Source organism: Penicillium hordei (assembly GCF_028827395.1).
Source record: "Penicillium hordei strain IBT 12815 chromosome Unknown utg000006l_segment0_segment0, whole genome shotgun sequence".
NCBI classification, from domain to species: Eukaryota; Fungi; Ascomycota; class Eurotiomycetes; order Eurotiales; family Aspergillaceae; genus Penicillium; species Penicillium hordei.
The window spans coordinates 3,837,201-3,864,209 of NW_026623147.1; the positions used below are offsets into that span (position 1 = coordinate 3,837,201).

A 27,009-nucleotide genomic window follows, 5' to 3' on the forward strand; every position below is an offset into this window, starting at 1 on the left:
CATAGCGATGAGTTTAAAAAAAAATGCGACTGGTTTGGCATAGACGTGGTTCTGAATACGTAGTACGTATGGTAACCAGGGTAGTCTTGCGGTCTTGTGTTATCTCCAATGGCGTACTTGATACTAAGTACATCCAATTATCTGAACTATTCCTACCCAAGCAGTCATGTGCAAGACGTGTACTTTGTAGCATGGAATGTAATACATACTCCATACAGATCTACAACTAGATCCGCACTAAATCGTCCCCACTAGGGTCCCACCGATGAGGCTCGAACAAAATACCTGAGTATGTATTTGCAGTATTGTAAGTAACTTGCTAGGCGCGAGCCCCTGTATCCGAATCCGGTTGCATCTTGGTTTCTGTTGAACAAAAGGGCTTTCGCTTCTGTTTCTGTTTCTCCTTATCATCGGAAATCAATTGGAGGAAGCAACTACTCCCCGCCGGTACCTTTTCCTCCATGTCACTCCAATTCAACCACACTTCTGTATCCGGATAGAGGTCTTCTGTAATTGTCAACTCACTCTTCGCAGGTCGAGGTGCATGTTGAAAGAGAGGGAGACTTGGGGCGAGGAAAACAAAGGTGCTTGTTAGGGTTCAGAAGGCGCGACATAATCCATTTTGTCATGATATTAGAGGTCATATCGAGGATAATCCCAGGTTGTCTTTTTTGGATGTCTTATTGGATCCTTGTTAAGATGCCTCTTTGCCTTCTCATTTTACAGCTGGAAAAATGAAAATAAATGACTGTAGTATGAAAAGCACAATTCTCAATAATACACAGTTTTCATCATATAGCTTCTTGCTTTACTCTCTTACTACGCCTCACGCCAAGCTCGCCAGGGTCCTTCTTCGCTTCCTTTGGTAGCTGGCTATTTTCCAACTCCAACTCTTTCACAATATTTAAACCCGCCTCGGGTTCTTGACTAGCATAGTAACCCGAGACAGAGATATTGCGGAGCACATAAGCAGCCCTCTCTATATCGATAAAAGAGACAGGTGCGTCTCCAGCGCCATTGTTCAGCCGTACCCGCAGCTCCTGTGAAGCATTCCATAGCTCCCGATACTCGTTCATATTGTACTTGACAATCAAATCCCCATTAGGCTTCTTATGTTTAGAAGGCTTCTGCTCTTTCATATTCTGACCCTCTGGAAAATCCATCAGACACAGCCAAAGATACACATCGTCGCTATAAAAGGGGACTTGTTTCTTAGCATCACCAAAGACCGTAGCAATAGACAAAATCAAAGATGCAGTAGCCGGGCCGACACCACGAATAGGCCCGGTAAGGGCATCAAGACTGGCTTTAGGAAATGCGTCACTCGGCGCAACCACCGGGTCCGCATCTGGGAGGGCGGAAAACGCTGTAGATGTAGACTTGGTGATCGTCGCGTCTTGGTTGCTTTTCACCATTCCCATAAGCATGGGACGGGAGACTCCATGTTTCCTAGAGTTAAGTCAGAAAAAGCCGAACCTGTAGCATAGATACAGAAAATTGTTACTCACGTCTTCCATTCCATGATGTCAACTAACTCCTCCTTAAGCAAATGGCCCCCCTCCGGTACACTTCCTTTCTGCCCACCCTCATTGGCCCGCTCCGCGATAATCTTCGGCAGAACTTCATATCGCCACCGGTCAAGTTGGAGGAACTTATCCGTTTCCTCGAGAATGTGCTTCTCCTCAGACGGATCGAGCTCTGCCTGCGTGGTCGGCGCTGCGCTGACCTTCGCCTCCGCCTTGCGCTTTGGTGCCTTCCCTGCCTTTGACTGGAGCTTCAGCATTAGCTTGCCGCGGTGCACTCGCTCTACTGTTGAAGGGTAGTGGGATAGTAGGCTATGGAAGGTTTCGAGGGTAATATGGCGCGGATGGAATGATACATGTTGTTTATTATCATTCTCTCCGCCAGTGAGGTGGTCATGTAGTGTCCTTATGTTTGTTTCCTTCGCCATAGCGGGGTTTACTGAGGGAAGGCAATTCGTTTTTGAGGAGACGTTGGAAGGATTGATGCTTGTATAGGGATAAATAAATGCGGTGTTGACAAAGGTGAAGGAATATTTTACCTGAGACAAGTGTTCGATACAGCCCTGGAGAGGTTTGAGGTGTGTCCTTGGCAACGGCTTATCGTGAGCTTATCGTGGAAATGCAATATTCACAGCCTCGATCTTAAGAAGCTGCCAATAATTACGCCCATTCACGAGATGATCGCCAGGGGAGAATTTTCAGGGAGAATTTTCAAGAATTCTCCTTGAGCCCCATAAATTGTAGTTACTATATACGTATAGGTAGTGAAATAGTCAAATCGGGGCACTGAAAAAAGTTGAAAGGCCCGCATTCTGGCTCCACGTAGGGAACAACCACTTAGCATTGACTTCCTATTGAACTGCCACAGGGCTGTGTTAATCGGGAAGAGGTTCTCAACCGGTTTGCCCCTGATTTGACGTCACAATATCATATCGGTGTCCTAACAGAGCCTTGCAGGCCATTTTGTACTAGGTTGATACTAACAAAAGACTTATATATCTGGACAGGACTATTCATTTTCACTTTTTTCTGTAACTCAAACCTATATTGAAAGAGGGTGACTGCCATCTAAAGCCCCAGGAAATGGATTCTGCAGTGGGGCTTCTTTTGGAAGGATTGGCGGCTTTAGTGTGCTGCTGCACAGCTAACCTTGAGTTCAGTCGACCTAAAGATGACAAAAATCCCAAATCCAATATTCCACTCGAAGATGGTAACCAGGTCGAGGCCGCTGGTAACCCCAGAGCTCCAGAAAATGTGAGTCTATTATCCAGTTTTCGTCGCGCCCACTAGATGTCATGAAAACACTAGCTAATAGTACGCAGAAACACTTAAATCAATAACACTATCGGATGTGTCCGTTGTGACGCTGAAAGTCCTGAATAGGATCTCATTATTTCGATCTTGAGTATCGTGGACTTGAGAAGATGTATACACGCCCCACCTCCGATGCCTTTCAACCTTGATACCCTGTGACACTTGACTTTGGGGTCGACAGAAAAAAAGATTACATACCTGGGCCACTATGTCAAATCCCTCACAAGAATGTACCCCATCTAACGAGGGTATAGTGAATGAAGCTATATCACTGTACAATTCTTCATAGTCCCCAAATTTCAAGTTGGAACCTATCCGATTAGCCGATATGATTCTACGGATTGATCCTGGATTGATCCTTTTCTTAGAATCTGATGACTATGGAGATGAGAATGGTAGTTTGCGCAAAGCCGATAAAGCCCAATGCCCACCGTGGGAGCCAAAATGGGCTGGGATTTTGTTAAAAGTTCGGCTCAATACACAAGCTGAATAATTTGAGCTTGCAAGTGTCAATCTAGAGTGAGATATTCACTATTGAATTCCTGAAAATGAGCTATAATGACGACTCTGATGGGTTCGCGTTCTACATGTTTATGGTTACCCCCGTCAACAATAACATATCTCTGAATTCCAAACTATTGTGTGCACTTTTCCTTTTCAAAATAATCAATCCAGTAGTAAACAGAGACGATAGCTCAGGGTGTATGATTTTGTTGAGATGTTAATACATGTCATCTATGACTTTGATACCATTTGCTGTTGACAGCCAACAGCCCGTAAAAGGCGAGGGCAAAAGGTTGCATGAAATTCAACATAATCTGACTTTGGTTAAGCGGATACGCAGCCCCAAAGTTAAAGCTGAGCACGTGGAATGCAATATTCAAAAATTGAAGACAGCGTCGAGTCCTCTTTCTCTCTTTGCTTACCTCCGATTCAAGAAACAAAGAAAACAGAACGACTCCATACGTGCCCGTCAACGCAAGAATCACCTTGACACCCCATTCTAGACTGATCAATATCTCGAGCAGGGGTTTGTTTATAGAGGGCAAAAAAAGCTGCATGACGAAATTCATCATCGAGAGAAGACCGTAGACAATCGCCGTCCCAAGAGTCTCGGAATGGTTAGACCAGTTCCCATCAAGGCTTTTGGGATCTGGATCTTCCTCCATGAATGGAGGCGGAACAGGATTGGAAGAAAGTCCCATAGGCTCGCGGGGCTCAATACCATCCCTAGGCAGCGATATTCGGGCACCAGGGGTAGGATCTATTTATAATCGGGCAATTAATTCTCCACTTCAAGGCACTGCAGTGTTGAGAGAGACACATACTTTGGTCGAAGTATTCCAACAGGTTCATGAGAGGTGCCACCATTAACACCAACGATACGACTTGTCCAAAAGTCCAATTATCTCTGCTCTGCCCTGCGGTCTTTGTCCACAAATCTTGATCCTTGGGAGTGTCGTTAAGCGCGGCCATAAGACGGAGAACACCCCAGAAAAAAGCAATGAACAGCCACAGCGCCTGTTCAGATCAAATTAATAATAGTGAGGCTAGCAATAACACGTGAACATACCTCTACAAACATGGAGACCCACGCGTCTAACGCAAAACGTGCTACAAGGAAGACTGCAAATAGAGGTCGATATACAAGAGAGAACCCCAAGCCTTGCACGGGGCGGCTTGTGGTACACCACTTGTATATGGCACGCAGTATGGCCCGAGCCTGAAGACTGGCCCGGATTCTGAGCCCTCCCCAAAGCGTGACGGAAAGGATTTTGTGTAATTTCATCACGCGAGAAATGAACCCAATAGCTATAGTCAAGACCGAAAAAACCATTGAGCAAAGTGCTATATCCGAGGAGGGGCGAATTTTCAAATAACACTTGGCATAGTCTGAAGGGCGAGGACGTGAATTGAAAAGATCGGCATAATTAGCTGTGGGAAGTAGCCCGACTATCAGCAGTATGGCGAGTACCCCCATCGTGACCAGCCTCCAGGTTCGTCCAAAGGTGTGGACGTAAAGGTAGCTTCGCAGGACCATCAGACAAGACAGGTGAGTCAGACAAGAGAACCATGCTAGATAGACGGCAATTTGCCATTCGTAGACAGTGAGGCTGCAACTTAGCTGAAAAGCACCGCTGATAAGGATTGAGAATCCTGTGACGAGTTGAAGGTCGCCCATTGCGACGACACACTAGTATGAATTAGCGATGATCTCGCGGCAAGGAAGCACCGAACAGATGAGTGGTAAGGACAGTACCCCGACAAATGATTTCTCTAGTCTGTTCTTGAGGCATCTACTCATACACCCCTGACCCCAGCCCCGTACCTTGCGCGTAATCAGCAGATCAATCGCATTGGGACGAAATGGCGGGTCTTCTGGAGACTTTTCATCCTTCTCGAATGGATCACGGGCTGGATCAAAAACCACAAAGAAGTAAAGCAGAATTATGAAGACGGTGATTCCTGCAGATGCAACGTAGTTGGTGATAACCTGATTTTGTAAGAATCATAACTTTGGCACACTATTAGGGGACAAACTCCAGGTCCAGTGATATCATTATCGGGAGACAAGGGGGGCGGTCGCTCCGAGCAATTCGAATAGCAGGAAGACATCGCAATAGCTTGTGATGGTGGGTGAGATGGTCAGCCTCGGCCCATATTCTCCCCCATCGAAAACATCGAAAATGAGGATTTGTCTTGACTATCAATATGAGACTCGCTTCAAATGGAATCTAATCTTGTTCACGTGTGTTTTGGCCCCCAGTTGTTTCGGCGACGATCCTTTCCCAAGTCAATTTAAACTGGAGCCGTTTGTTCGGCATCATCTCATCCGAATTCTGGTCGAGATTAAGACAAGAATGTGGGAAGGCATCTTTTCGTATCCAGTCCACATCATTCATAGTCGTGGTGGAGATACTCTGAGGACCAATTTTTGTGTTTGAAACGGGCTACTACTGCATATCAATTCTAAAGGATCTCGCCTAGGAGGAGAGATTCGCAAGCTAGGTAGGCCGGGCTTTATTATGATACCCCAGTTGGTATAGTGTAAACGTGATCATGATAGATCGGATTCTTTGTCATAAAGGGATAAGTCTATACGCATAAGTTAGGGATCAATAGCAAAAATAGCTGACTAGACTTGGCTTGGTCAATCGATATTAGAATAAGTAGCTGCTCTTTTTTTTCCATGGCAGAAGATGTTTCCAAGGTTAGATACAGCCAAAGGATATAAAAAACAAAGCCGAAAAAGACTGGTATGATCCCATGCTAAACTTGAGCTTTAAACTCATCTCATTCGCCTAGCCAGAAATACCTTTTGTAGAAAGTAGGGGATGAGTATAGTCGATTTACTTTGCCTTGTAAATTCCTTCCTCTCGTTACATGGTGTTGCCATCTTTGGAATAAGCCCAAGCCCTATCAAGCTCATTCCAACCCCCAGGTGGCGCATCCCACATGGCCAACTCACGAACCACTGTCTCGTAGCATCCATCACTGGGCATATTTCCCTGACAGACATTTCCTCCAACAGCGATGTTGATGAGGATTCTGAACTCACTCATCTTCCTTGTGCCAGGCGGCTTCTCGGCCCTCATGATGGGCGTGCCATCAATCAACCAAACCAACCGCCCCCCGCCTGTTGTCTCGTCCTCGTCCCAGATAAAATCGTACCTCACCCCCACCGGCGAGCTAATGTTGGGGATGGGGGTTTCAAGAACGCGATGCTTGTTCCAGTCCTCGCCGTTGAAGTGGCCCCAATGCAGACAAGTGTGGTTGACAGCATCGCCGTTCCACGCTTCCATGATGTCGATTTCGCCATCCTCGGGCCACTTGAAGGGGTCTTTAGGCAGCAGCCAAAAGGCAGGCCAGATACCTTGGGCCACCGGCGCCGTAATTCTGGCCGACAGACAGCCCCGTGGTCGGTCAAGGGTCTGGTGACTCGACAATCTGGCGCTGGTAAACTTCTGGGCAGGGTCGGGATGCCCGTGGTTGATCAGAGCGCGCACGATCAATGCATCGCCCTGGCTTGAATGGAATGAGTTTTGTGGGCTATCGACATAATTCTGCGCCTCGTTGTTGCCCCATCCATGTTGACCCTGTTCGTGGTAAAAGTTGGAGGACACGGGTGCTTCGGGATGTAGATTGGGCTGCCAGTAGATCTGGGGTTGCGAGTACTGTTCCTGATAAGCTAGTGGTGGTTTACTAGAGGTTGGAATAGGCGGTGGGGGAGTGTTGTTGTACGATGGTACCGGCTGAGGGGCTTGATGGGTTAATTCCTCCCAAGCCTTGTCTGCCTTATCGATAATGCCCTGAAGGGCCTGTCTGAATGGCATATTGAGTACGACCTATGGATGTTGGGGGTTGTACCTGGGCATAACGAAGACGCGGGGACCCGAAAAACAAACAGTCAGCAAAGCTGACGTCATAATGTGGATATCCCGAAAGGAACGAGTTCTTAAACTCCTAGGAATCCCCTTTCACATTCTTTCACACCCCTTCGCCACCGTACTTCGGGAAATATTGCTCCCTTCCTGGGACTGGACAGATCTAATCTGTGAACACATTAAGCCACCATGGGTTAGACCACCTGGACAAGGCTCAGATCAGATAAATTCCAGGCCCACTTATAATCTATCAGATGACCAATGGGGTAGAAGCAAAATTTTGGCATCACAAAATTTCAAGACCTTATAACTCCTAACATATGGCCTATCTAGTGTACTAAAACTTAACGTTAGTCACATCATACACATCATTCCACATTTTTCTCTCGATATAATCAATATCACTACCAACACGTGCCTCCCTACTCGCACTATCTCCAAGTATGGCAGAAGCATGCCGTGACCATCCCCCTGCTACAGAACTCTCCAAAGCAGAGCGCTTCAAAGCTACACACCTCGCCGCGCGCCATGGCAACTACCACCAATATTATGCCAAGTTCCGGGCTCCCACCGTTCCGGACGAGCGTCTTTCCATTCTCCCATCAGATATCCTCCGCAACGCGCGAGTCATAGACCTAGGCTGCAACGCGGGCAAACTGACCCATGAGGCGATAGCGTACTGCGGCGCGGCCGCCGCAGTCGGCGTCGATATTGACCCGTGGCTGGTCGAGCAGGCCAAGGCGGCGTACCCGGACGGGCCGTGCACATTCGAGCACTTTGACTTCGTGGATGCATCCGCGTACACGGGTACCGCGCTGGGCAAGTTCGACGTTGTCCTACTGCTTTCTGTGACCAAGTGGATCCATCTCAACAATGGGGACTCCGGGATGTTGACGCTATTTGCGCACATATACAGCATACTGAATGACGGGGGTTATCTCGTCGTGGAGCCGCAGCCTATGAGCAATTACGCGAGAGCTTCGAAGAGGAATAAAGAATTGAGAGAGACGTATAAGACGATCCAGATCAGGCCACCGTTTGAGGATGAGTTGAAAGCGCAGGGATTTGAGAGTATACTGCAGGTTGAGAGGGATGAGGAGGGGTTTGCTAGGCCCGTACATGTTTGGAAAAAAATATCATAATATGATCAATGAAGATGGCTTAAAATGAGTCGGGGTCGGGCGAATTGATTTGTGTTGGGAAGACGTACAGATTTTGGTTGGTAGGTAGGCAAAAAGGGGACAGACGAAGCATATTTGACATAATATTTACGTCTCAGGGTCCAAGACCTTCCTTCCTCGAAACAAACTATTACTCACGACGATGAGAACCCTTCTTTTGCCTCGCCGAAAAGGCAAAATGAGTCGACAGGCATAGGGATGACGGTCTTGACCGCAGGACAGAGTCCTCCCCCCACAGAAAGTTCTGCTGGTCCGGTAGTCATTCGGGCTCGTCGGCGACGGCTGCGTAGTTCACGACAAAGACCAAAGCCTGCGCCATCCAACGTGGTTATGAGCAAAAGCAGCGACGGCTCTGATGATTCCTCAAATGCAGACTTCATGAATGATGAAATTGAATCAGACTGCTCAGACGTTAGGGACTGCCAACCTACAGGCAGGCAAAGTGTACGCTCAAGCGCGATTATGTTATACCACTCCAAGTTGAAGAGCCGAAAACCCAACGAACCTCGTCGTCATCGCGGGAAACGTGCAAGAGAATGAGAAGTGGGGGCCATCTGTTATAAATCCCAGATTTAAGGGAAGCAATTATGGCTAAAGCCATCTAATTCATTACATACAACGGCGAGACAAGCGAGAAATCATGTTAAATACCAAACACGGTGATCACTTCGCACCTTCTCTAGGATTGCTTTAGATTAGCTGTTGAATACAGATTATAGCCGAAATGAATACATACCACGATGGCAATTTCGCATTCAGATTCTTCAACGATTCTTCCCATCTTGGGTTATCATACACATCTCTGTGTGGATTTCGAAGAGCCATTTCTTTCGCATAGTCGAGAGGAGTCTTGCAGGTGAAGTCTGTGGCCGTTAGATAATGGGCTAAGACACCTCGGCAATCAAGAAAATCTATTAGATCCTCAGTAAAAGCACCATGAAGAGCTCCGTGATGCATTAATGTTCTCCCGTCAAGATCTGTGGTAGCTGGATCTACACCCACGGTAAACAGATACTCAAGGATCGTGGTATCTGCTCCCTGGTGATGCATGACAAGATGTGCTAATGTTTGTCCGTGTTCATTGATCCAGTGCGGATCGGCACCTTTCTGAACAAGCAAAAGGAATATATCACTCTGAATCGATAGGTGAAATGAGCTCACATAGAGGCCCAAGGGCGAGTTTCCGGCCCTATCCGACTGATTGACATCGCAACCAATTTGTATTAGGAAATTGAGGACTTCAGCTGAGCAAAAAGTAGCTGCGACATGATGATGTAACGGAGTTCTGCCGAAGTGGTCGAGGGAGCTCCAAACCTCTGAAAGCACGCGATCGCAGGTTTTTGATATTAAAGATAGGATATCCAGGAAACCCATGGAGACTGCATAGTAAAATGGGCTGCGATTTTGGGAGTCCTCCAACATGATATCATGACCTTCTTCTATGAATTTGCGAACCACGTCCAGGTTTCCTGCCTTGCTAGCGAGGTGAAGACACGTCTGACGATCTCGGTTTGGTTGTGATACATCGGCCCCATTTTCCATGAGCTTTTCTAAGATAGACAACGCCTGAGGTTGATGGAAGTCGATCAAATGTTGAGGGTAGTCCCCATGATTATTAGCCGTGTTGACATTGATAGACCCGCTTTCGAGGAGTGTCTCAACAATGCGTATCCTTTCATCGCTGATGTTTCGATAGATATCAGAAGCTTCTAAACCCTCATAATCCTCAATACAGTCAGTCACTGCCTCAACGGCATACTGACCTACCCATTCATCGTCATTCCTACGGCCAAAAAGCCGGTGCCTAATCCCAAGATGTAGCGGAGTGTTTCCAAAATCAGAACGGGTATTAGGATCGGCCCCACACTGAAGCAAGAGGCCAGCTATTTCTGTACATGCATTCAGGGCCGCGAAGTGGAGTGCTGTTAGCCCGGATTCCATGTTCTCCTCCTGGCTCTCAACCATTCCATATGGTAAGCGGCTCATTGTGATTCGTCCGGGCCACGACCGCCTTTGAACCCTAAATTCCAGGTTCAAGCCATAATTGAGAAAGGTTTGAGCAAGTTCTGTACGTCGGTCCCCAATTGCGTAGAGGAAAGGCGTCATATTCTCTTCATCACAGATATATGGGGAGACCCCTTTGTCGAGTAGAGACTTTACCATCTCATAGTCAGTAAAGCGACCATTCTTGCATGCAACGTGAAGTACGTTTTGATGCGTGTTGTTTAGAGAATGCAACCGCACTTTAGACTGAACTAAGACACGCATGACTTCAATTTGAGTGTTTTCAGTCGCAATGAGTAATGGCGATTGTCCGTGGTCATCTTTGTCTTCCCATGCACTTTGAGGGGCGGTTAAGAGGAGGGGTATAATTCCCCATCGAGCTGCGACATGAACGACAGATATGCCTGTTCCTAAAGCACAACCCCATGGGCCTCTTTCCAAATGGTTATAATTATCCAGCCAGCATTTCCATGTCCCGAACTTGTTTTGGAAGAAATTTTCATGTTCTTCAAGGACGGTAAATTCTGTTTCGGCTAAGCTTGCATGCTTCGGCCAATACAGTACAGAATAACCAAGAAATCCGTAAGTCGGCTCCATCATTGACTTGTCCATACCGGGCCGACAATATTGGGAAATTAGCTCAATGCAGCGATATGATAGAACATAATTGGATTTCACAGCTGTGAAATCATCTATCTCATTCATGAGAAAATCTTGGACAGACCTATGTAGCAGTCGCACGTAGCTTTTGTCGATGACAATCAAGAAGTGGCACGACTCAATGACCTCTTTGGTGAACTGGAGGCGAGTCCTGATATCCTCGTCCAAGTATAATCGACATGCCTCAGCTATTTCTGCTACCTTCAGTGGTCGCAACGCAAATGTGACAACCGTCAACAACATCTTCAATTGTGAGTCATCATGTGGGTCGTTGGCCTCGACAGCTGCATTAAACAGATTTTGATATAAAGGATATAATCCACGAGGTTTAGCCTGTAGCGTCTCAACTGCCCTCCGTGAAGGTACCCGATGCAAGTCGCGACAGGCAATCCCAACCCATAGAAATGTTCCGTCCGCCTTCTCTTCCAATATCCGTGACACGTTCTGCCGAACAGACTCAGGATAATTTTTCCGCTTTGCAAGGTCCTGTACTTTGTCTTGAATCATGGCTCTTAAGTCATTGGCTATCTCCTTGCATGAGCCGAGATCAACAAATCGAAAGGTGGATAGAAAAAACTGGATCCCGGGGTACGGACGACTGATGATTAAAAAATGCAGTTTGCATGGGCCCAGACTGGTCTCATTCCAGTGTTTGAATGATTGATGAATTTGTTCCAGTAGTGTATTTTGTGATTCAGAATCACATTCGTCGAGAGCGTCGACAATGCAGTACATCTCGGTACCGTTCAACGCTCGGCCGAAATCCATCAGTACCGCCCAAAGTGCGTCAAATGACGTGAAAAGACGCTTTCCCTGAGCTTCATATCTTGGCATCATTTGTTCCATAAACGATGGATGTTTCTTGATGATTTGGTACAGGAAACCTCGCAACACAGAAGTTGCCGTTCTGTGATGTTCAGAGCTGGAATCACAGAAAAAAAATGAGAGAATACTATCAGTTTTAGAAAAATAATCCTTCTTAGGTAGTTCTTCAGCAAGCATCATGGCCATTGTGGACTTGCCGATTCCCGGATTGCCGTGTAGCCACAAGACGTTTTGTTCTATATCGCTTGCGGCTTTTGCTTGCCGAAACCAAGATTTGAGCTCTACTGATTCCAAGAACCAGCTGAAGGTCCCTGAGGTACGAGGTCCTTTCCTCCGCTTCCACATATTGAGATCCTCTTCGGGCTCCGTGACGAACAGATATTCAAGACATGTTTTTGGGTCCTTGTCCCTTCGTTCTTCAATAAACAAGTCAAAGTTATTGATGACCGAGCCGTGGTTCAGACCGATCTGGAACCCCGAATTCGAGCTCCCAAATGGTATTGTAGACGCCATGCTTCTCACGGGGACCGGTTCCGTTCTTCCAATGGGTTGGTGAGAAAACAAACTGGCTGGTATTTATGCCGCGAAGGCCAGGATGAATGGGCAGAAATATAAATATATGATTTAGATTCGAAGGTGTCGGTAGGCTGGAAACTCAACCTTGCAGCGAGATCGGGGAGTCGGGTGAGGGGTAACGAGGAATGATTGCGGCCGCAGAGATACGTTACGATCAGCCCAAGGCGTCCCAAGGCGTTGGAGGCGAAGAAGAGCATCACCTAAGCGCCCGCCCGCATCAGGGAACGGGGCAACTTGGCCAGCTATTGGGCATACTAGAACGTCGAACTGCATGAGGTACTTGGTACTATTGGTGAATGAGTTATGACTACGAAGCAAGACAACCAAGCAGCAGCCAGCAAGTGGGTTTCAAGAAGCGGGGGTTGAGTTCCCGATCGTTCTAGTCGCATTATCTGAATCAACCCCTGTCGGTCGAGCGTTGGGTAGCCTCGCATCGCAGAGCACCAGTGGGGAGCGGGGGGAGGGGGGCTGAATCGCACTCGTCCTTACAAAGGTTTTATACTTGGCGCAGAGCCCCTATTTTATTCCCTATCAAAAGGTTATCCTGACTTTTCTGCAGAATGGAAGCAGTATTTTTTTGAGTGGCAGCCAACACGACTCGTTCTTGACGTAGAAAAGCGAGGATCATGATGATATAATCCGAGTGTAATTTCGAGCTTCTAGTGTTCATCAAGCTGTTGCAATTATTTGTACCTAAGATCAAAATAACACTATTCAATAGTTAACTAACGTATTCGGTAAGCGAGCGGCGCACGCAAGCGAGTGGCGCACCTATTCCAACCTACCTATTTTAAATGCATTTATCTTAATCATAACGCCATTAAATTAAATATACTAAAATCATCTGTCTAGCTGGACATCTACTGATTTTATGCTCTATTCTCTATAGCCACTACACTTTGGCGAGGCCCGCATACGTGGCTGTAAAGCCGGCGAAGGGCTTCTTCGTAGAGGGGAGGGAGGTGCTTTAATTGCTTCCAGCGGCTCAGTAATAAATTGAGAAGCTTCCTGTACTAAACGGCCTACTTCTGCCTATATCTACTTCTGGGACCCAGTACTCTTTTGCTTCTACTTCTCGTTGGCGGCGCGCAATCCCTTGTTTTCTTTAGCGAGTAAGATAGCACCTTATATTATAAGGCGGAAGCCTTTTATAAGCTGGTTTAATATAGGATCTGACGGGCTAGGTGGGGGAAAATTTGCCCAAGTGAAATCTTTTGGAAAGTATCTATATTAGATCGTTTGAGGCCGATTCCTGAAGAGATCCTGTCACCACTCATGGACATGCCGTATTTCAGTACTCGGTCACCATATTGCTTTTTTCCTTGGGGAGAAATTTAGACAAACAGAAGAGTTGAATTGATGCCCTATCCATAAGTTAACATTGGGTCGTCTAATTATGACATTCACAACTGACAAATAAGATTTCCCCTTGTTTCCGCAATTGGGAGTTTCAGAGCTTTTCCATTAATAGATGTATACAAACTCATCGTTTTCCTTGTCCGTGATGTCCTTGAAAGGCATATCCTCCCCTTGCTGCCCCTGAACATTACTATCGACGCCAACCTCGGTGGTAATAGAGGTATCCTTGATATCACTAGCCTTACCGTTGGCAATTCTGCGCTTCTTGTGTTGCTTGTTCAAGAACTAAAGGTTAAGGAACTGAAGATCACGTAGCAAAGCAAGGCAATGAAGAGACCGAGCACAGCACGCGTACCGGCAAGATAAGCGGGAGCCCGATCTGCGGTGAACAGAAGGGGACCCGAGAGGGCACCAGCGGAAGTACCAGCCTGGTAAAATTCAACCATAGTGGACACCTTGGCAGCACCGGCCGTATTTCCAACGACCCAAGAGAGAAGAAGGGGGTTGGCGGCATAGATAAATGAAGTCAAGTAGTATGCAAATAGCAGCGGTCCCTGGTTTTTCTGTTCATTATGTGGAAGCGCGTAAAGAATGGCGATTCCAACCACCACAGGAAGCATAAAAGCAGCCAAAACGACAGACTTGAGCTTCGATTTGTGGAAGGCCCAGCAGCTAAGATTGATCACGATTGTTGTAATAGCCCCATAGGGAATGTTTAGTAGGGCAGCCTGAAACTTGTCGAAACCGAAACCAGTCACGATGAGAGGACCGAAAAGACTAGGCAAGGCTGAGCCCATATTCGGGAGCAAGGCCATCGTAACAAAAAGCCAGCTCTTAGGTTCTAGAAGAACCTCAAGAGCCTGTGACCACTTGAATTCGTAGGAAGTTGAACTATTCTGGTGGGCACGGAGACGCTCCACCGCCGGGTGTCGCTCGTGTTCAGAAAGAAAACGGGCAGTAGTAACGTCATTATCAAGCTTCCAGTAAATGAAAGGTGCGGTGACGATAGTGATAAGACCAACAAATAGAAAAATGCTATATAATAGTCAGCGGTGCTCATAAGTATAGCGATCCTGAGTATCTTACATCTGCCATGGCTTCAAGACATTAGATTGGATATGGCTAAGGCCATAAGCCAAAGAAGCAGCCACCATAGTACCTGTGCCGTTACCAGAGTACCAAAGGGCGATACGAATCGGCTGTTCAATACGGCGGTACCATCTACCGGTGAGAATGGTGAAGAGAGGCATACATCCGGCTTCAAACAGACCCATAAAGAAGCGAGCGGTGATGAAGGTTCCGAAAGTATTGCAGGCAGCCATGCATGCCACAGCGATACCCCATCCGAGAATCATGCTTGGCATAAGAATACGGGGGGGAACATTGACTAGGATCCATGCGGAGAATGGCTGCCACGCCAGTTGTACAGCGGGAGCAACCGTTCCAATGAGAGAATACTGGTTCCCCACGAGACTCATATCAGACTGGAGATTGAACAGCGCCGCCGTTCCCAAAACACCTTCATCCAAAATCTAATAGACGGTTAATGAGAATCATATAATACACCACTTGGGTATTACTCAGTGTGTCTTACCTGCAGGAAATACACCCAGATGAGGATGAGGAGGATGACCAGATCGGTCTTTCTCTTTATTCGATCATTCTATAAACAGTGGTCCCGTGGTGAGCGATGTTCTTCTGTTTGGGAATGCTCAGGTGGAGTGTACCTCTTCTTTGGTGACAGTGATTACCATACCTTCCACGACCTTTGCAGATGATGCATCAATATCGTCCTTGGGAGAATCCATTTCGCTAAAGGGCTTGATATTCTGGTCTGCCATAGTGAGTGTGGATTGCCCCCCTTCGGCTTTATTGCCGTAGAATGCAAGAAAGTTGGAAGAGAGAGGTATGGTAGGATGCTTGGATGTTTTTCTGTCGAGGAAATGCCCCAGATCTTATGTTCCCACAAATTACTTTCTCTTCCGATAACACAGTGCCACTGGTAACATCTTGATAATATCTGGGGCAAGTTAATTAAATGGCCAATCTCTTCCTGGATTCCCACGTACCCCGCATAGCCAAGTTTACACTCCCCGGAGACATGGCGCTAGTTAGTACACAGTCGACCTCCACCTAGGTGATCCCGTATCTCGTGAAGCGAGCGTCGGAACTTCCTTTGGACCGTTGTCTGATAGAGCACAGACATGTTTGATTGGACCGTACAATCTTCCCCCGCTTTGATATAGCCTATCGGCTGGAGAAAGCTTCTCATGTTTGGAAGATTAACATGATTAGGATTAGTCCATGCAACCAATCGGTTTCGCTACTTCCGCCAAGAGCTACAAAAATTTAGAAACGTTCACGATCAGGTATGTGAGTACGAGCAAGCTGTGCTTCGATAATTCCCTCTTTTAAGCTATATTGCCGAGGACCTAATCAAACCCTGGTGTATCCAATCGCGAGACGGGGTTGAAACTCATACGGCCAACATGGGCAGGCATCTACGGGCATTTTGCAAGCCGTCATGTCTACAAACACACCAGGCTGGGAGTAAGTTACGTAATAGCTTTATTTTCAGGAACAGTTATTATAGCAAATGCGGGAAAGGTGGTAAGCCATACGGAGTAGATTACTATCCAGAAATACTACAATAGAAGGCGTCAAGGCAAACTATAAAACTCAGCCATAAATTGAATCACTAAAACCTTTGCTAATTCTACATGGGCCGCTGATTAAGTTACTTGTGTCTTGGAATCTCTTGGTGTAAATCGATACTCATTTAAGATCTTTGCCCTTGGTCTACCCTGCCGAAGCGATCGGCTCGGAAAACCAGGTGGTGCATGCGTCAATCTGATATATTCGTCCATCGAAACTAAAGGCTCTCTTCGCTTTTCATTTGGATTATCTGTGGAGATTTGGATAAGAGGATGTCAGGACAGTTCGCCTCATATTCCTGGGTAAAGCTAATTTGATGAATTCGTTTCCAGGCTCCATGGCCCCAGTAGAATGAGATACGGCATGGGTCCTATCAAATCAATCCTCTATCATGCTGGCGGATCTTCGACCTCTCTATATTGCGGGGCATCTCAATATATCCTGCTCAATTGAGACGCAGCTTCTCTGTTTTCGGGGCCATTTGACCTATCTCCAATAAGTTCAGACACTGTGTCGTTCACATACTTGCAACTTGCATGAAAGTTCCATGTAGCCCTTACGAAGTATATAAGCCTGTATGCACTACACCAAAATAGAAACATCATTATTCACCAGCATTCCATTTTGAGGGCATATCTTCGAACCTCCACTTCGATTCCTCGCCTTCCTACATTTGCAGTTGCGGGGTTCAACATGTTCCACAAAATGAGGCAAGCTTCCTTTGTGGGTGCCCTTAGTCTGTTTACAGTTCTGTCTGTAGCAAGCCCGGTTGTACCTTTGGAAGCGAGAGAAGCGGTGGCTGAGATTAACCTCGCCACCAAGGGCGTGGGACCCATCGCCCAGTATCGGATTTGACCTATTTAGGCAACAACATTATCCTCGCATCTTACGATGACCGTCCCGATGGAGGAGATTCCCCGTCTCCGAACTCCATCCTGCAACGCCGTAGTACAGATAATGGCGCGACCTGGGACGAGCCCACCTTTATTGCCCAAGGCCAGATCAAGAGTCCCACGGCCCTCCAGTACGGCTTTAGCGATCCTAGCTACATCCATGACCGCGAGACTGGGAAAGTTTTCAACTTTCACGTGTTTTCTAAGGACCAGGGCTTCCTCGGCGGCGTCCTTGGCAATGATGACACCAATCGCAACGTTATTAGCTCTGAGGTCTCGGTCTCAACCGATAAGGGTCTTACCTGGTCTACGGACCCTTCGAATCAGCCTAACCCCCCCCCCCCCCCCCCCCCCCCCCTCCTGTTGCCGCTAGCACGGTTAGTGCCCCACCACTCCTCACTAAGGCAGTCAAGCCTATCGGTAGTACCGTGAATGGAGTTGCTAATGTGGGCGGTGTGAAAGCTATGTTTGCCGCATCTGGTGAGGGTATTTAGCTCCGATATGGTCTTAAGGCTGGACGTCTTGTACAGCAGTTTACTGTAAGTGTCGTTCAATCCGACGGTTCGATCATCAACCAAACCTATATCGTCTACAGCGATAATGGAGGTGACACATGGCAGATGGGTAAGCCCATTGGCAAAGGCATGGATGAGAACAAGGTTGTTGAGTTGTCGAACGGTACCTTGATGGTAAACTCGCGCCCCGGTGATGGAAGTCAACACCGCATCATTGCACTCTCTTACGATGGTGGCGAGACGTACGGTACCCCCCGCATCGAGGCTCAGCTCCCTGACCCCACGAATAATGGTGCTATCACTCGGGCCTATCCTGATGCTACCCAGGGCTCTGCCGAGACTAAGGTCCTGCTTTTCACCAACGCCAACAGCAAGTCCGCTCGGGTGAATGGTACCATTCGCTACTCCTGTGATGATGGAAATACTTGGTCCCCTGGCAAAGTATTCAGAGCCGCCACTACGTCGTACTCCACAGTCACTGCTATTGATGATGGCAAATTTGGCCTGTTCTTCGAGGCCGCGAACAACCATCTGCAGTTCGTTGCTCTTATCAAGGAATGGATGGGCATTTCTTGCTAATTTGCGCCCATCGCCCCTTAGCTGTCTTATCTAGCAAATCTCCGTTTCACTAGGCTTTACCTATCAGATGGCTTTACCTTCGTTATTCAGACTATTCAATATTATACTCTATCGGACGCTTGAGTGCTTAGCAATTGAATATATCATCAATATATACCTCACTTCACTTCTCTCTTCTCATGTATCATATATAAAACCTACATAGATGTCAAAATTTCTAAGCTTAACAGTTTGGTATAGCGGTCTGATTGAAAAACTCGGTGTCGGGAGATAGGGAAATCGTACTTGATGAGTAAATCAGACTTCTCAGGTGCTCAGTAGGCTCAGCGGCGATGCTGCTTCGTGGAAAAATCTGTCGCTCGGGGACTCACATAAGCAGGTTACCTAGGCACCCACAGTGAGCGACCTACCTACTTAGGTAGGCCCCGATGAAGGTCCATGGCCTCCCGGGATGCGAAGCTGTATAGAGAAGGTTTAAGATTCGAAACCCCCTTTCAATCACGTAACCGATAAGCAAGTTGCTAAAGGTTGTAAGCGGGTTGTCAAGGGAAATTATGGGAGAGAAGAATTTGCCGGAGGAATAGAATATGGGGCGTAGGTCACCGTCTTGGTGGTGACCGCCTCCATCGGGTGTGGGAATGACTTCCCGGCCTATGTATTGTAGTTTTAGGATTATCATTCTCCCTATTGAAAATCATTCTATCGAATAACTTTATATCTCTGCATTTTCTGAGGGAATTGATACCTTCTATAATCGTAGAGAGCCCATTTGTGTTCGCACCAGAGAGTCTATAGGAGGGGTCTACCACGGGGAGCGTGGGTCAGGTTCCGGTCTGTCATGAGTCATGACCTAATCACGGGAAAGCTTATATCTTAAAAAATTAAGTAAACGTGCTCACAATCTCCACTCGAATACTACATCGTTATATCTTTCGTGGGTAGCGGGTGTTAACTCTTTGCAGCAGATCTAGTTATCCTTCAGAATGGAATAAGGCCCCCTATGGCATAAACAGGAACCTTAGTTTTTGTTGTGGTCTAGTGGTTAATAAAATAGCCCGTATTTTTTTCAACGGATCTTAATAAGCCATCTATTTTTATACCAATCTAGCGGCCTTATTCCGGCTTATATATACATTATCCGTTATTAGGTCTCACCATAAGGTTTAGTTCTACAAATTTATCAAATGATATTTACTATAGTCAATCTAACTGTCCCGAGATGGCTGACTTGTCGGGCCTGCTAAGCCCCGATATCCGACTGTCAGATCAATGGCTGAGAACACACGTGTCGATACGATGATGTATAAATTTGGCGATGTGCCAAACAAAAGCCTATTCAGTTTTGTTCTCCCAAAGACATACATTAATTGCACTTGCTTTTGATACTGGCATCTCCTTTTCTTATTGCACAATTCCCATGTCTCATCCTATCTTGATTATCGGTGCTGGGCTTGGCGGCCTTTGCTTGGCCCAGGGACTGAAAAAACGAAATATTCCCTTCAAGCTTTTTGAACAGGACGCAAGGAATGATTTCCGGACTCAGGGGTATAGATTGAGGGTGAGCAGTGAAGGTATCTACGCCCTCCGGGATACCCTGTCGCCTGAGCTATATGCTCTGTTCGAGAACACCTGCGCCGAGACGATCATGGGGGGCGTGAGACTCAAACCCGATGGTACACCACTAGGTGGCACTGGCCCTCCTAGGCCCCTTGGGTCGGCTACTTTTCTGGAGCCCCAGACTGTCGATCGGAGCACTTTCCGAGAGGTTCTGCTGACGGGTTTGGATGAGCATGTATTTTTCGGAAAGAGCTTCGACCACTACACCGTGGACGGCGGAAACACAATTGCATTCTTTACAGATGGTTCAAAGGAAACCGGGACTCTCCTTGTTGGTGCAGATGGAGTTCGATCTAGGGTCCGCAAGCAGTACGTACCAGATTTAATGGGTATTGATACCGGCATGCGTATCATTTTTGGAAAGACACCTTTGAGCCCCGAATTTCTGGCTCGGTTTCCCGAGGCGTACCACCATGGAATGTCGCTTGTTTCAAACCCAGACGATGAGTCTCGGACCTCCTTGCTATTTGAATCCATCCGTTTCCCACACGCAGAAAAAGTTTCGAAACCTCAGCTTCCCGACCCATACGTGTATTGGGTGCTTGTCACGCATTACTCGAATATCACGTCGTCAAATGGCACATCCTGGCCATTAAGCCCAGAGAAGTCAGCCGAACTTTCTCGATATGTTACCAAGTCATGGCATCCTGACTTGCAGGTGCTTTTCGAGATGCAAGACGAGACTCAAACATCAACCCGGTGGATGGTTTCTGCTTCACCAGAGCTGGCCTCCTGGGATCCCTCACCCCATGTGACTTTACTCGGCGACGCGATTCATACCATGCCCCCAACTGGAGCGATGGGGGCCAACACTGCCTTGCGTGACGCTGCAGATCTGGCTCGCAGGCTTGAGGTTGCAATAAATTCGCGAACCCTCGGTCAACATGTTATCGGGGAGTATGAATCGGAGCTACGTAATTCAGCCAGAACAGCAATCGCATTGAGCTGGCAAGGTGGCATGAAAGCCTTCGGGCTCAAACCAGCCGTGGAATGCGACAAGATCCTCTTATGATTTCGCTTTAGCTAGTATTAAACTAATCTCACCTCCCTGAACTCCCCGCTATTCCTTCTTGAAAGTCTATAAATCTTTAGTATTGCTTTGGGGGACTATCTAAAGATAGTTAATATTATACTAGACCGATTCTTAAGTTACATCGAGAAAATTACGCAGTTAAAGAGCTCATTGCCCACCAAACTACAACCCGTAGAATCTACCAAGGCGGAGTTGCTGGAGGTGAAACTCGGCCAGAAAGTGCTTAAAACCCACAACTAGAGAATGTGCTGCCTTGAAAATTATTATATATTCTATGGCTTAATACCAACCAAAGGCAGAGGTGAAAACAAGAAACCCGGTTTGGCCTGGAGAGAGCGCCGAATTGAAGGTGGCCAAGCAAGGAAAGCTTGCAAAGCCAGCCAAATCAGGCGTTGGGCATACCCCAACGAGGCGCGTTCACGATGATTCCGGTCAGACAACCGGAGATGATACCGGCGCAGGGAAGCGTGATGATCCAGCCCATGTAGATCCAGGCGACCATTCGCCAGTTGATCGTTCGCCAAGTGCCGTTGCAAAGTCCAACACCGACAGTAGCGCCAGTAATACACTGGGTAGTGGAGACGGGGAGCTCTGCGAGTGTGACATGTTAGCAAGTAGTCTTGTAATAAGTTGGGGTAATAGGCGACATACTCAGCCTGGTAGCAATAATGACAGCAATGGCGGCACCGAGCTCCATAGCGAACCCACGAGAGGGAGAGTGCAGGGTAAGACGGTTACCCAGGTTGCGCATGATGTGATAACCGTATGTCCAAATACCAATGGCGATAGCGGCACCACCAAAGACGCTGGATAATGTGGGTTAGCACGGGAGCGTCCTTATATTGGGGAATTGAGGCTTACAGGATCCACATGGGGACCTCGGTCTTAGCGCCTTCAAGGGCACCAGTTCTCCATATAGCATAGATGGTTGCGTAGGGGCCGACAGCGCTGGGAATATTTAGTGCATGAGTCGATGGTAGGTAGGTGAAGTGGGAAAACTAACTTGGCAACATCGTTCGCACCATGGGTGAAAGAAGCAGTACAAGCTGTCAGAATCTGAAGGAAAGAAAACATGTACTCCGCTTCGTTATTATAGTGGTCAGCATGGGCATGGGTTTTCTCGAGATCGCCGGCGAGTCTGCTCTCGCCCTTCTGGTCGCTAACAATATCTTGCTCGACACCATTGAGCAAGGCCTTCTTCAGCATCCAGAACAGGACTGGACCACTATACCATGCTCCCTCGGGACGAGGACCACAAACGTTGATGACATCAGGATCCACCGATTGCGTCTCGTTATCCGAGTTGGCAGTGACCTGGTGCTCTGCCTTGAGATCTGAGGACTCAGGCTCACTGTTGCTGTTGCTGCGGCTTTGTTCGACATCAGTAGAACGCTCGGCTTGTAGTTCCTCGAGGGTCTTGTGGCCGCGATAGTAGTTATGGACAGTCTCAACATGCGCAGGACGGGGAGGGACTTCACCACGGCGAAGGAGAAGAGGGCCGTATATTAGATCCCAAGGCTTGAGTTGCCAGTCACTTCTGATGACCCTGCGGTAGAGCCAGGGGCAAAGGAAGACGGCAGAGATAAGAGCCATCCCAACGGCAACACCAACAACAGTTCCAGCTATCTCAGGCCCTTCGAGGTCAATCCTGCTACTGCCACCCTTCCAGACAATAAGCACTGTGTTTTATTAGTAGCCGATACTGAAATATTAGAGCCTTGAGGGAACATACTGGTAAGGAGGCCCGTAGTCAAGAGGAAGTAGAATGGAATGGTGTACAACGCCTTGAGGGCGGGATCATTCCGTAATAGGATACCATACTTGGTGATCAAAAAGATAAGCGCACCAGCAACACCGGATAAGAGAGGTGCAATAACCCAGGCAAGGAACACCTGGACAACACCAGAGTTAATATCACCTCCCCACCAGATAATATCATCAGAACCGATAAGCGCGATACCCATTCCAAGAATACCACCGAGAATGGAGTGTGTTGTCGAAACAGGAAGACCGAACTTAGTGCAGATGGAAAGATAAATAGCAGAGGCAATCACAGCGCAGCACATTCCAAGCATGAGGAGGGGGGCGTTGTCGGCGAAAGCATCGATCTTGACGATCTTGGTACGTATAGTATCGGAAACACTGTTTCCCACACCAACACTGAAATCAAAGGTGAGTACGAGGCCAGGAAGCGGAAAGTAAGTCATAAACTTACGCTCCAGCAAACTCCATGATAGATCCGAGGATCATGGCCTGCCAGTGCTTTAGCGAACGCGACGAAACAGACGTCGACCAGGAGTTGGCGCAATCATTGGCGCCGATGTTCCAGGCATCGAGGAATGCGAATATTGTGCCAATAGCAAAGATATAGTCATACTGCTGAAGAACCATCTTGACGATTGGCAGAAAGCAGCAGCGCGCTGGCTTGTCCTTTCTGGAAGGGTTCTAGAAGGGTTCTGGAGAGCTGCCGGGACAAAAGGGGAATTAGCAGGATGATCCGTATTGGGTCTTTATATGTGCCAGCCCCAATACGAGCTAGGACATGACAGCCCTTGTGCTATAGATGCAGTTCCAGCATGCCAAGCTGCCCAGGCCCGCCGCGCCGCCAATAAATCTCTCCGCCGTCCGTGCACTCGCCAAGATGAGCCTCCGCCGACGAATCCTGCGATCGCATACAGGAACGTGTCCACCTCATGTAGAACACTTCAGACTACCTGCCCATAACTACGCTACAGGTCGGGCTAGTTTCTTGAGATGTTACAGAAACACGAGGTCCTATTCGCGAATGTCCTTCTTCCGACTGGCACACCTATATCACCCTCTTAGCGCAGCAAGAAACGTGAAGGCCTCGATTGGACCCCAGTTGATATAGCCATAATATGCTCTGACCCTTGGCAGGATAGATGAGCTCGAGCTGGTGCGCCATGTAGGCACCTTACACAAGCCTCGCAGCCTAGTATTCACCAAATCGTGCTTAAATTCAACTTTCTTATTGGTTGGTTTGATTAAATTACTGACATTGAGCCCCGGCTCTGATTCTGACATCCGGCGCACCTCTGGACATCCACGTCTGGTGTCGCGTGGCCACCGTGACCCAGCTCTCTCAGTTCCTCGACCTGTTTCTGGAGGTGTTGGATATACTCCACCGCTGTCTCGAGCAGTTCTGCCTGGCCAAGCAAGTTTCGAGTGAGCACATAGCACATTTGTCTGTCAGACCAGGGGATTGGTTGTGGCAGTTACCTTCATACCTTGGTGCCACTCGTTCCGTCATTCCCCGCGCCTCCCATCCTCATTATCTGCTCTATTTGGCCCAGCGCTGCTTTCATCCGATCTCGTTGACACTTCTGGGCGTCAGCGTGCTGCCTCCTCCGAGTTTCCGTTGAATTTGGATTTGTCATGATGAGGAGCGAGCCACCTACTCCAGTGAACTTCTGTTAGCCCATCCATCTCCCCTCAGTATAGTATTAATATCCCACGCGCACTCAGAGAGTGAACTACCTTTCGGTCGGATCTCGGCCAACTGTCGCTTTCTGTTTAAGGGATAAGAAGACCTCGTTTGTCCCGAGTCCGCTCGAGTGGGCTGCGCATTCGCATGCACATGCGCCATTGTTAATATGTAGTTTCAGCGCTAAGTTTGCCTTATTGACAGCTTGATGGTTTTTCAACAGCTCCAGGCCATCGGGCTCGCCGGGTGGGTATATATATTGGTCACACAAATGACTCGGACTTTACCCCATGCATGCATGCATGCATGATGTGCGTCGCATGGAGACCGGGATAAAGGGAAGGTTATTTAATGACTTGCTATTGATAACCTTGGCTAGAGACCGCACGCACAGACTCCAATATTAATTATTCCGAGGATGCGCTTCCTCCTGGAGACGTGCTGCAGTCCCTCCTGATGGCCCCCTGTCAAACGAGTTTGGCCTTACTTCGGCCAGCCGCTTGAGCGAGAAAATATAGTTCATGAGATCAGTATGCCAACTCACTAGTATTGGAGTCCTGTTAGCATACCTCGCATATCCTTTGCGGAGTATTCTTCTTCCACGTGGGGATGGGTAGGATGGAACTTGTCGATCATCACTGCCTAATTTCGTATCATATTGGTAAACAGCCATATATGGATTGATTAATTGTGAATAGAACATGTATATCCCACCCACGCACAATTACACTCGAAACGATTAACTTTTATTAGAAAGAGATCGAGAAGTGCCTCGCTCCCACTTTGATAACGCAGTTTTAGGAGTATCAACGTCATTCCAAGCTAGTTGGCTAGTAGGAGTTCGGAACAAGTAATCCTCTTAAATTGCAACGAATATGTTTACAATGTTCACGAAAATAGTATACTCATTGTTTTATCTTTCGATAGATAGGCAGATCAACATTCTACATAATAGAGTACAGTGTAAAGACAGTGTGGGAATATAACATGCGGGAATCTTTAACGCTATACTCAGTACGAGCGCTTAATACAGAGGCGTCTTGTAGGAATCGAAGGCATAGGTAAAAGTGTCAGTCGAAGCCTGATCCTACTCGCAAGCCAAGGACTTTCCGCTACCCTTCCAGTACGGACGAAGAGGCCAGGCCCGTAACTGGTCATTGATGCCCTTGTTATCACCTTGGAGAACTGTAGTGTTCAAAGTATGGGGTATAATACCCTGCTCCACGTAGCGAGTCATAACCTGTAAATTAGCCTGCGGGAAGGGTCCGTTGGGCTGAGCACTGTTGCTGACACGGTGAGCAGCTCCGGGGCACCAGGAAGAGACGGTACCAATCTCTAAGCTTGTCGTCACTAGCGTCGTATGACTTGCCAGGATACATGGTCTGACGAACGGAATCATAGTAGTAGACGAAAGAGCTGGTGGGGATCAAACTATCCCGCTCGACATGGAAGTGAATGATCTTACTACCGTTCTCGTGGAATGTCGTCAAGAAAAAGACTACCAAAAAAAGACGCCTTAATGTCGCATAAGTGGCCCATTATTCTTGTAATGATACATCAGTAGCAAGCCAAAAGCAATCCCCCATTATTTTCTAAGACCTGGTTTGTTAGATGTTATAGGATTTATTTTACTTTGTATTTTGTATTTTTACTACCATAGAACATAGATAAACTAGAACCCATTCTACCTCTGTGGCACAGTATAGGGACACAGCTGTAATGCAACGAATATTCTAAGAATAATAAGCAAAACTAACTGGATATAGTAAGTATACGAAACACGTCCACTGAGCAAGATGACAGTACTAAATATAAAAATTAAGGTGACTAACAATAAGAATACAATGAACCGTATGGGCGACTATAGAGAGAGGAAGTAAAAGAGCGGGGAGAATTCCTTCGGCGGCGATGCGCCGTATCGAATAGCAGATGAGGAGTAAGTCGCTAAGATCTTGTACGATCGACAACGCCTTTGTTTCTAACTAACCTTACTATGTAGTAACGATCTTGGCTCTATGTACGGGTCCCAATCCCAATGGAAGCTCGAAGGCTGGACGAACGCGAAGGATAACTCTCAGCCCTATATCAACGCCTACATAGGCGATTCACAGCCCCTCCGTGTTGGTTGCCTCAACTTAGGTGAGGTATCTCTTTCCTATAGCTTGGTCGCCAAGCGCTGAATCTAAATGGCCATAACGGCCACCGATACATCCCTATCACCGTCTTTACGATGTCGGATGTCCAAGTCTGCATCCTTCAGTTCTGGCACGGAAAACAGCTCCGTTCGTCACCGATCATGGACTTTAAGGATGGGGTGCAAAATAACTTGGACGACTGGGTTACCATCCTATGCTGGATGGCAGGAAAGCCAGTTGGAAATACAAAAAATAGAACTGAGATTGTTCAATTCATTGAGCAGGATGTCTAGCGCGTTGTGGAACAGGG

General features: G+C 47.4%; 13 protein-coding genes across 13 annotated transcripts; 4 read left to right on the forward strand and 9 right to left on the reverse strand.

Annotated features, from left to right (window-relative positions):
• Nucleotides 1-791: 791 nt before the first annotated feature.
• N7537_012064 (uncharacterized protein) lies at nucleotides 792-1,951 on the reverse strand (the record flags this gene model as incomplete). Its single annotated transcript, XM_056903118.1, has 2 exons — nucleotides 792-1,449; nucleotides 1,509-1,951. The coding sequence occupies 2 exons, from the start codon at nucleotides 1,949-1,951 to the stop codon at nucleotides 792-794; spliced, it is 1,101 nt and encodes a 366-aa protein (XP_056748405.1).
• A 1,617-nt stretch (nucleotides 1,952-3,568) lies between these two features.
• On the reverse strand, nucleotides 3,569-5,453 carry N7537_012065 (uncharacterized protein; the record flags this gene model as incomplete). Its single annotated transcript, XM_056903119.1, has 5 exons — nucleotides 3,569-4,101; nucleotides 4,166-4,358; nucleotides 4,411-5,031; nucleotides 5,167-5,331; nucleotides 5,379-5,453. 5 exons carry the CDS (start codon nucleotides 5,451-5,453, stop codon nucleotides 3,569-3,571), a joined length of 1,587 nt encoding a protein of 528 aa, XP_056748406.1.
• Nucleotides 5,454-6,217: 764 nt separating this feature from the next.
• Nucleotides 6,218-7,171, reverse strand: N7537_012066 (glycoside hydrolase family 16 protein; the record flags this gene model as incomplete). The annotated part of the gene is made up of 1 exon (XM_056903120.1): nucleotides 6,218-7,171. One exon carries the CDS (start codon nucleotides 7,169-7,171, stop codon nucleotides 6,218-6,220), a length of 954 nt encoding a protein of 317 aa, XP_056748407.1.
• A 494-nt stretch (nucleotides 7,172-7,665) lies between these two features.
• Nucleotides 7,666-8,364, forward strand: N7537_012067 (class I SAM-dependent methyltransferase; the record flags this gene model as incomplete). Its single annotated transcript, XM_056903121.1, has 1 exon — nucleotides 7,666-8,364. One exon carries the CDS (start codon nucleotides 7,666-7,668, stop codon nucleotides 8,362-8,364), a length of 699 nt encoding a protein of 232 aa, XP_056748408.1.
• A 173-nt stretch (nucleotides 8,365-8,537) lies between these two features.
• On the reverse strand, nucleotides 8,538-8,783 carry N7537_012068 (uncharacterized protein; the record flags this gene model as incomplete). The annotated part of the gene is made up of 1 exon (XM_056903122.1): nucleotides 8,538-8,783. The coding sequence occupies one exon, from the start codon at nucleotides 8,781-8,783 to the stop codon at nucleotides 8,538-8,540; it is 246 nt and encodes an 81-aa protein (XP_056748409.1).
• Nucleotides 8,784-9,066: 283 nt separating this feature from the next.
• On the reverse strand, nucleotides 9,067-12,405 carry N7537_012069 (ankyrin repeat domain-containing protein; the record flags this gene model as incomplete). The annotated part of the gene is made up of 2 exons (XM_056903123.1): nucleotides 9,067-9,091; nucleotides 9,140-12,405. The coding sequence occupies 2 exons, from the start codon at nucleotides 12,403-12,405 to the stop codon at nucleotides 9,067-9,069; spliced, it is 3,291 nt and encodes a 1,096-aa protein (XP_056748410.1).
• A 1,527-nt stretch (nucleotides 12,406-13,932) lies between these two features.
• N7537_012070 (uncharacterized protein) lies at nucleotides 13,933-15,668 on the reverse strand (the record flags this gene model as incomplete). Its single annotated transcript, XM_056903124.1, has 5 exons — nucleotides 13,933-14,112; nucleotides 14,139-14,862; nucleotides 14,914-15,359; nucleotides 15,422-15,490; nucleotides 15,555-15,668. 5 exons carry the CDS (start codon nucleotides 15,666-15,668, stop codon nucleotides 13,933-13,935), a joined length of 1,533 nt encoding a protein of 510 aa, XP_056748411.1.
• A 1,519-nt stretch (nucleotides 15,669-17,187) lies between these two features.
• On the forward strand, nucleotides 17,188-18,469 carry N7537_012071 (sialidase family protein; the record flags this gene model as incomplete). The annotated part of the gene is made up of 4 exons (XM_056903125.1): nucleotides 17,188-17,218; nucleotides 17,347-17,752; nucleotides 17,906-17,914; nucleotides 17,971-18,469. 4 exons carry the CDS (start codon nucleotides 17,188-17,190, stop codon nucleotides 18,467-18,469), a joined length of 945 nt encoding a protein of 314 aa, XP_056748412.1.
• Nucleotides 18,470-19,886: 1,417 nt separating this feature from the next.
• Nucleotides 19,887-21,098, forward strand: N7537_012072 (FAD-dependent oxidoreductase; the record flags this gene model as incomplete). Its single annotated transcript, XM_056903126.1, has 1 exon — nucleotides 19,887-21,098. One exon carries the CDS (start codon nucleotides 19,887-19,889, stop codon nucleotides 21,096-21,098), a length of 1,212 nt encoding a protein of 403 aa, XP_056748413.1.
• A 406-nt stretch (nucleotides 21,099-21,504) lies between these two features.
• N7537_012073 (inorganic phosphate transporter) lies at nucleotides 21,505-23,510 on the reverse strand (the record flags this gene model as incomplete). The annotated part of the gene is made up of 6 exons (XM_056903127.1): nucleotides 21,505-21,710; nucleotides 21,771-21,925; nucleotides 21,981-22,067; nucleotides 22,123-22,798; nucleotides 22,852-23,279; nucleotides 23,335-23,510. 6 exons carry the CDS (start codon nucleotides 23,508-23,510, stop codon nucleotides 21,505-21,507), a joined length of 1,728 nt encoding a protein of 575 aa, XP_056748414.1.
• A 614-nt stretch (nucleotides 23,511-24,124) lies between these two features.
• Nucleotides 24,125-24,726, reverse strand: N7537_012074 (uncharacterized protein; the record flags this gene model as incomplete). Its single annotated transcript, XM_056903128.1, has 3 exons — nucleotides 24,125-24,286; nucleotides 24,368-24,534; nucleotides 24,618-24,726. The coding sequence occupies 3 exons, from the start codon at nucleotides 24,724-24,726 to the stop codon at nucleotides 24,125-24,127; spliced, it is 438 nt and encodes a 145-aa protein (XP_056748415.1).
• A 925-nt stretch (nucleotides 24,727-25,651) lies between these two features.
• N7537_012075 (uncharacterized protein) lies at nucleotides 25,652-25,963 on the reverse strand (the record flags this gene model as incomplete). The annotated part of the gene is made up of 1 exon (XM_056903129.1): nucleotides 25,652-25,963. The coding sequence occupies one exon, from the start codon at nucleotides 25,961-25,963 to the stop codon at nucleotides 25,652-25,654; it is 312 nt and encodes a 103-aa protein (XP_056748416.1).
• A 484-nt stretch (nucleotides 25,964-26,447) lies between these two features.
• N7537_012076 (uncharacterized protein) lies at nucleotides 26,448-26,992 on the forward strand (the record flags this gene model as incomplete). Its single annotated transcript, XM_056903130.1, is given in 3 exon segments — nucleotides 26,448-26,500; nucleotides 26,564-26,708; nucleotides 26,726-26,992. Coding segments are annotated over 3 exon segments (465 nt in total), but the record flags the coding sequence as incomplete, so codon positions are not given.
• Nucleotides 26,993-27,009: the final 17 nt, after the last annotated feature.